Source organism: Pangasianodon hypophthalmus, chromosome 12, assembly GCF_027358585.1.
Source record: "Pangasianodon hypophthalmus isolate fPanHyp1 chromosome 12, fPanHyp1.pri, whole genome shotgun sequence".
NCBI lineage: Eukaryota > Metazoa > Chordata > Actinopteri > Siluriformes > Pangasiidae > Pangasianodon > Pangasianodon hypophthalmus.
The window spans coordinates 11,491,766-11,500,315 of record NC_069721.1 but is presented as its reverse complement, the minus strand read 5'-3'; the positions used below and the strand labels follow the sequence as shown (position 1 = coordinate 11,500,315).

At 38.1% G+C, this 8,550-nt stretch overlaps 1 protein-coding gene across 1 annotated transcript; it reads right to left on the bottom strand.

Annotated features, from left to right (window-relative positions):
• Positions 1 to 6,082: 6,082 nt before the first annotated feature.
• Positions 6,083 to 7,719, bottom strand: hoxb1b (homeobox B1b). The gene is made up of 2 exons (XM_026915192.3): positions 7,120 to 7,719; positions 6,083 to 6,978 (listed from the first exon to the last, which is right to left on the bottom strand). The coding sequence occupies exons 1-2, from the start codon at positions 7,709 to 7,711 to the stop codon at positions 6,644 to 6,646; spliced, it is 927 nt and encodes a 308-aa protein (XP_026770993.3). The 5' UTR covers positions 7,712 to 7,719; the 3' UTR covers positions 6,083 to 6,643.
• Between the last annotated feature and the right edge of the window lie 831 nt (positions 7,720 to 8,550).

Sequence of the window (8,550 nt, the reverse complement as noted above, 5' to 3'; positions counted from 1 at the left end):
CACAGCATTTCATCTATGTTGAGAAACTGAAAGTAGTTTGGTTAAACAAATGTGGAGACTCAAAGAAAGGATTAAGGCCTATTGTGAAGCATGAATCATTAACAGCTAAAACAAGAATTATCCTAATCTGATTGAAAATGTCACTGGTATTGTAGATTCCTCTAAACAGTTATAATGTCTATAGGGTTCTAAACACAACACATTAATCGAGAGATTACACAACACATTAATCTTTTAGCTGACGTGTCTAAATGCTGCACAGTAAAGAATATATGTAATTTTGAAAATAAAATACATTGTTTAGAGCAGTATGATACTTTTAGTGTGATAATTACAATGAAGCTAATAATTTACAGTAATAAGCTACTGTAAATTTACAAGGTTTTTTTTACAGTAGGCAAATACTTGCTCTACAAGTTGCCTATAAAAGCAAAATTTTATATCTATGTTTAATTTATATGTTTTTGTGTTTTAATTATTACCCAGTATGTCTAGACTTGGTTATTGCTTTGCTTTTATGCTACATAATAATCCAATTATATTATAACAACTGTTTAATGTTCCATGTAAAGCTGATGCTACTTTGCGAAGATAGTACTCTTTATATTGCTTTGTATTTCCCTACTTTTTTATTTTTCACAAGACAAATTATTATTTGGCTAAACACACAACAAGGAAGTACAATGAAGATATGGAGATTTTGAAATGTATGAGTATAGATGCCACACAAGCCATGAATTAATTAATAAATATTAGTATATTTTATATTGTTTTGTCATGAGTTTGGTCTCTCAAACTTTGGTCTCTTGAAGTTTTATGTTAATCTTTGTCAATATTATTTCGCCTACTATTTATATATGTTACTTATTTACAGCTATAAACAATAAAATTGGAAGGTTTTTTCACAGAAATGTACAGAAAACTGATGAAAAGAACACATATCTTGTACAATTAAACATGTCAGAGTTTTAAACACAAAAATTATTTGTATAAATATATTACTTTTATATCTGCAGATACTTTACAATCATGGTCACACTGTAAAGAATTTTACGTCTTGAAGCCCACTGTGAACCGGTATTGCTTGGAGCTGTTTTAGGCAGGTATATGGTGGATAGAGGGTGGTAAAGTAAATCTGAATAGAGCAAAGAGTAGCATTCCTAGAGAAGGACGTGACCGTTTGACCCTTTCCTCTCTGTCCCTGTAGCTACAGCCCCTGGTGAAGGTAAAAGGAGGAATGAGCAAGGCCTCCCAGCCCTCCATGAGCACTGCCTCCTGCCTGCTGGGCATGGCCATATGAAAGGAAGGAGCCATTGTAATCCACCCAGGATTACACCGCCCAACAATACACAGCTGAAAGGGCGACAAAGACCCAGTATCAAACACAGGCCTGGGCTGATGAGAGGAACCTGCTATGATCTCCCACCACCAACACTGCCATCAGCACCTCTCATCTCCCCAAGAGAGCTCTTTTGCCATTCGTTGACTCCTTTCTTCTCTTTGCTTATCTGGAGACGCATGCTTTTTCATCTTGGCATTCCTTTTCATTTGCGTTTCACTTGGGGGAGGGGGCATGGCTCTCTCATCTGAGTAAATCACCCTCCTCCACAAAAATTGCACTGTAACACAGCAATGCTTCCCTCTCTAGAGCTGGGGTCAGTTTGAAGGCACCAGGGGCAGACTTTATGGATAATACTTGTCGATATGGAGACTGTGTTACTGTTTGTTAATTGTTTTCAAATTCTCCTTAATCAGAGTAAAGGAGTAGGTGTACACCTTGCTATTCAATGCATTCAGGGCTTTAGGCTCATTCTTGCTACTAACGTGACCTTTTGAACCTTAGAATGCTGTTTGCTGCTAATTAACCACCTCTCCCACACTTTAAGATAAATCTACAGGCACCATTAAGAAGATGTTTGAGGTGCTGTTTAAGAGGCTTGGTGGTAAATATTCTCTAAAGGACAAAAAGCAAGACAGTTTGCTCAAGGGATTTTGGAGGTATCATGTCAACACCCAAACCTCAAGCATGGGTTACAACAGAAAAGAACACATTCGCAGGAAGACTTTATTTCCTAGCTATAAATTGGTTATTGTGAAATAAATCCAAAACACTTAAAGATACGTCTAAAATGTATGGGATTAGAAATTTTGACACAAATCCTGTCCAGTACAAATCTATATATCATTAAAAATAATAATGATAATAAGCAGAAGCCACCTGGAGAATATCTCACAAAATGTATTTTGCTTTTTATTTGAATATAAAGATAGTATAAATGTTTTTTTTTCAGGGTTTGAACAGTTAGCATGATGGCTACAACATAAACAGAGTAAAAAAAATACTTTTCTTTGTAAACACGAAAAGGAAAAAAGGTGTTTTAGCCATTTTCACATTTGCTGGATGTCTTACTATACCCCAATAAAATAAATAATAATGCTAGTAATTGAGAAGATAATAATACATATTGTTAACAGTTCCATCACCAATTTTCTGGCTGCATCACCTTCACTGGCTGATAGTAGAGACTAGGGAGGCAGCCAGTGAAGCAGTTCAAAATAAAATAAACTATAACTTCTTATTAGCCTCCTTCTACCACAAACAGGCTTTATTTACTACATCGTTTTTTTTCACAGAGCAGTGGTTTCACAATGCCTATCTGCAAATATTTCTGTGAATTAACCAGTATATGAACTTTTAAACCTGTATTAGACAGAAATGCACTTTGTTGTACTAAACAACTGTTTTATCTTGTATCACTGTTTTTACAAACCTGTGGCAACTGTCTTCAAATCTAATGCAACTTTCTCATTGGCAGTTGCCTGGCTTATGCAGTTTGTACTATAGGAAGCAATCCCAGAAACCTTTGTAAATCTTGCAAATTCTGCTTATTTGTCTGTATTAGTTACCAACATAATAAGGGGATGGATTAATGACATCATATAAGGACATGGATCCAACTGATCACAAGGGGGGGACTGTACAGAGTAGAGGAGGAAGTCTTCCTTTAATGCCTATTTCCACTAAAGGTGGAGGCTATTTGCATGAGACCTCTGTCCTTACTTAGCAGACTGACTGTCAAAAGCAAGAAGACATACAAAATGCCCCTTTGACCCACTCTTTCAAGCCAGTGAATAGAATATACAGTGGTCTTTTTATTCTTTTGATTTCAGTTACCCCTGTGGAGTGACATGCTTCAGAAGGACTTGAACAAGACTCAGGAAGTCAAGCCAGGCATTTGATTTGTAAAGGCCCTTGTGACACCATTACCCAGCAAGAGAGGTAGAAGAGAACACGCAAGGGGTCTTCAACCTGCCTCAGCATTGTAGATTGTCCTGACAGAATCTAACACCTAAATGCACACTGATTGTACTTACATTTCTTTGACTTCTCTAGCTTGACTCTTGACCTCCCCAGCATCTCACAGAGCTAGGAAGTAGTTTGTCTATGCTGGTGATGAGTGATGGCTCAGTGGCACAGAGGACACACAAGATTGCGTGGCTCAACATCAGGGGGAGCACAGAAATGGTTGCATGCAATAACACAATCCTTAAAGCTGTTCCAGTCCTATCCATGGCTCTTATCATGTATAGCCTCAAAGTAACATCCACTCTGACTATCCCTGTCCTCCGTTATTGACACTGAAATTATTGTTTCCCACTGATCCTCAGTGGGGTTTTTTTCTATTTTAACCTGGACTATATTGCGCTCTTTGCCTTCCCACTGTCCTTCCCACGTCTTCTCACACCCTACAACACTGCAGTGTGAGATTTCCTTGCATGCTGACAGGCTAGTGAAAAACATCCCTCTCCTGCAGGCAGCTGAACATCTGTCTCCATAGGGCTGTGGCTCTGGCTCTGACGCCTGCAGATGGGGTCCCAGTGGGAGCTGAGAGCTATGCCATCCAAAAGGCCAGGGAAAACACAGTAATAACCAAATTCCCTCAAACATATTACATTTATAAACATTAGAGCTGTTATAAAAGTGAGGCACATATACAATACATAACTTTTACAACTGGTTAAACAGCAAATCAGCATATTTTCCCCTATTATCCAACAAAGATAACGGCAGGTCAACCATTTTTAAGAAACGTGCTCTCTTCTATAATAGAGTTTATCAGTTCTCCATCACTACTAGTGCTGGAATTTTGTACATTACGACTAACACCTATTTAAATGCAATTTGACATGTAATGTAATGTTTTTTATGTTTTTTTTTTTCTTTTCAGTTGGTGAAAAATTAAACATTGCAGTATCAGTCTACACTGTAGTACTGTAGTACTGAACGATGTCAGCAACTGGTAGGCTTTTTCTCTGAACATATTGTTATTTTTTAACTAATAAAATAGGTAAATATATGTTCGATGTGTATAATGTTTGATGTATATTGCTAGTGACAGAATCTTTAAGGCCTTACTGTTGTATGTCAGTAATGAACACAGGACTGACACTAAACATGCAGGATTAATGGTGTGGAGTGATAAAATCATCCCTGACCTTTGGTCAGACACCCTTCTCCTCTCTTCCTGGACAGGCCTGTGGTCTTACTGAATTAATTCAGGCCTGAACTCTGGATGAACCTGGTCAGTGGAGAGGGTGCTGACAGTGCAGTGCTGCTGGGGCAAGAACTGTGCAAACCCAACACCCTGAGTAAATATTGGACAAGTCCATCAGATGATCAAGACAATGAAACAGGGTTGTCAAGTCCCCATAAACTTTTAAGTGAAAATGAGGCTAACCAATAAAGCACCCAGGACCTGTCTGTTTTCTTCTCTTTTTTCCTTTCTTTTTTTAAATAATTTTTTTAATGTTAGTCTTCAACTAGTTTTCTACATAAAACAAAGACACACGTAATGCTGGAATTCATGGCAAAGTGCAACCACACTTTAAATAATTTCTGTAATTTCTACAATAAAATACTGTGCTCAGAGCAGTATAATACTTTAAATGTGTTTTACAGTTCAGTACTGCCGTCTGCCTGGAATTCTGGGAAAATATTAACAGCACTGGCAGATTGTACAGTATCAAAGGACCTTACCGTATAAGTGCAGTAAAATTGCTGTGGCTTCATTGTAATAACACAGTAAAACATTCAGTATCATTAATTCTACTGCAAAAGCTGGCACCAAAACGTTTATCTCAGGCATCAAAGGAGCCTGGCTAATTTTTCTGTTTTTCATTTCTTCCATTATTTTGTCATCCTATGTTTTGATTTTGATGGGATTTGTAGTAATATACTGTTACCAATATGTAGTAGTTTTACATTCAAACCACACTACAATGTGCTATAACACATTGTAAACAAACATTACAGCAACAATGCTGTAAATATTAATTACAGTGACTACCTGGCAATTCTGCTGCCAGTCTGTTACTGTAAAGCTGCAAGGTCATTTTTTTAATTAAAGAACATTGCTTTAGAATGAACACTGTGCTCAATGTGTTTCTGTTAAAAAAAAAAAAAAAACAACAAAAAAAAAAAAAAACCTTGCTAAGTCAAATATTGTGTATTTAGTGCATCTTTACTGGACTATTCCACCTTGGTTTGATATGTTAAAATAAAAAATTAAATTTTAAATATAAATATTTACCTATGAGGCTAAATTGCAATGCAATCATGTCAAATCCTTTTTTTATTAATCTATATAAAGCTAAAATATCACACACAGAGTGCTCGTGGGGCTGATAAATCTTGAAATGTTGCAGAATGTGAGAGGAAAATGTGAAAATTTGAAACAGAGATCCCATAGCATGGTGCAGTGGTAAATATGAGTAAAGACTATTCAGTGTTATATCAGTGAGCAAGCAGGAGTGTTTACATGTTTAGAAGTCCTGCAGGCACAGTGAGGTGAAAAGGTCATAGGAAGCCACCCGGGGTGTACTGCAACATTCCTCTTGTCAAACTATACATACTGGGGTAGCCTTGATTTAAATTAGCCCCATTGTATTGTAATGTCCCTTAACAAAAGACACTATCTTTTATTAGAGCATAATAGCCCATAGCTTCTAAATATAAAAAAGAATAAAAACAAAATCAATGTGCATTATCACGTGATGAATAGATACACGAATAATAAAACACTTTTTTCAGAAAAATAAAACACTTTTATTCAGTTATTACTACTTCGTCAGGTCAGACGAATACTGTGATCCTATACATATATGAACACACGACGTTTTTGTCCAAAAGTACATTTCTAGTGCAAATTATAAAACTGCTCATTCAAAATAGCCACATTGTGTTGCAATGAGTTGCGACAGTTACACATCAGAGTTAAATGTATTACACCCAATTGCGACTGTTACACATCAGAGTTAAATGTAGTACATCCAATAAACTTTTTGGCCATTTGCAAAGCAGAGACATGCATCATCACAGAGCAAGAATGTCACTGCAGAGACAAAAAGTGACAAAACCCGGATTTTTTTTTTTTTTTTTTACATTTGGTCTGTAACAGAAAAATAAGTTAGGTAGAAGTCCTCAGCAACAGAAGGCTGAAACATGCAGGCTCTTTTACAATGCAGGTATAAAAACATTTCTAATTTCACACCACAAGCCGCACTGAAGAGGAAGACACTGTGGTGTAAAATATGGCTTATTATTTAGAACTGTAATATGCAGTATGTGCGCTATTAAATGTCCTCAGTTGCTACTCGAGGAGTCTGAGATGGGAGATGCAGCTGGAGATGAGGTGCTGGAGCTGTTTGTGTTTTGTCCAGCAGCGCAGTCTGTTGCTCGCTTCATGACCGGTACAGCTCCTTCTCTCTCGCGTTTCTTCTGCTTCATCCGGCGGTTCTGAAACCAGATTTTTACCTGTGTCTCATTCAGTTCGAGTGTAGCGGCCACCTCGACTCTCCGCGCCCTGGTGAGGTATTTGTTAAAGTGGAACTCCTTTTCCAGCTCGGTGAGCTGCTTTGTAGTGAAGTTTGTGCGAATAATACTTTGCTGCCCATGGCTTCCGTATTCAGTAACCTTAACTGTGAGGGGAAAAAAACATTTCGTATTAATCAACAACAATAAATCCACATGTTCAAAATTCGACAAGCAGGTCTTGTCCCTCTGACAGGACATGATCTTGTGAGATGGGACTACTGAGGAATAAACATGGCTCAACTGACCTGTCTTAGGCGGGTTCCTCTTAACTTTCATCCAATCGAAAGTCTGTGCTTGGTTGGGACTGCTCTTTGAGTCACTGTCATTATGGATCAGGCCAGAATATTTGCTGTAGGTTCCGTACTGGTGCTGCTGCTCTTTCTCTCCGTAGGGATATGATGGATATTGACTGAGAGAGATTTCTCCTGGCCTGCAACTAGACTCGGCCGCTGCCCCACTGTTGTTTCCGATGTTTAGCACAGAAAAGCCAGGGGACGGCAAATACATGTGCTGTTCTCCCTGATTGAGAATGGCCTGATGGCTGTAGTCCAGGTGAGATCGGCTCTGCTTGCTGTAGTTTACTTGATGGCCTGTTGTAACAAGATCCAAATTAATGTGGCATGGTTGGGATGCCTGGTGCGCATAGCTCATGCCTTGAGTTTCGTGTAGCGCCGGTGTAAACGAGTTCCCTCCAACTGGCCTCCCCTCAGCAATGCAACTATTAGTGCTCCCACAAGCACTTTGCATGTACTCTTGATCCAGGCCGAAACATCCAACTTTTGAATTTAAATGGTTAGGTCCACGGCTGTAAACTGTGTAATCTAGGTAAGAATTCATTTTCGATTCTCCACCAGTAATTGTTTAAAGGGGGTCAATAAACGTCGGCGTGTTACCCCAGTGCCCTACCACCTCTAAGCAGTATGTCAAACCTCAAAAGTTCTGTCGGGCTACATATCAACCGAGTGACAGATCATGTGACCAAAAATCCACCAATCGTGTGCGACCTACAGCGGTAGTTTGGGCGTTGCGAGTGTCCATCAAGTGAACTCGTATTTACATGACAAACACATGAATGGCACCTTCTCATCAGTCAGATAAACGCACACACTAGCAGGGTATGGCTGATGAAAATTTTATCACAGCAATAAGGACAGTTTACGATGTTTACTCTAGAGAAGTTGATTGCAGACAAGACAATAGACCATTTATGGGTAGAAAGCTACTCAACATGGTCATGAGTTTTCTTTTTTATGGACAAAAACAGTGTTTCCACAGAACACTAAGTTCCAACTTGCACAAATCTAAACATTTAAATCATAAAGGCCTATTTTCTTGTGTTTAAAAAATCAGAGAAAGACTGCTGAATGATAATCGAGCTTTCAAGTGACACTAAGAGACACCAGGTTTATTTTGAATGACACGACAAGGAAAGTATTTAAAGATCCAAGATGCAATCTCTGCTTAATGAGAAGATTGTATTTTGTTTAACAGTAGGCTAAATATAGTTCCCAAATGACTAAACTAAAACACGAAGGGTGAACAAACTGGAAATGAACACATTCGTTTTTATTGCATGTAGGTCGTAAAAATATTCAATATTACGCATATTAACACAACAATGGCTCATCCAAGATAAATAGTCTAGTTAGCTGGAGAAATCATTTTGAATACTATAT

Bases quoted from the DNA above. Each gene is read 5' to 3' on its own strand.
- hoxb1b (XM_026915192.3), bottom strand. From the start codon at position 7,711: ATGAATTCTTACCTAGATTACACAGTTTACAGCCGTGGACCTAACCAT. The intron at 6,979-7,119 runs GTCAGTTGAGCC...TTCCCCTCACAG, and splicing joins GAGGAACCCGCCTAAGACAG to TTAAGGTTACTGAATACGGA.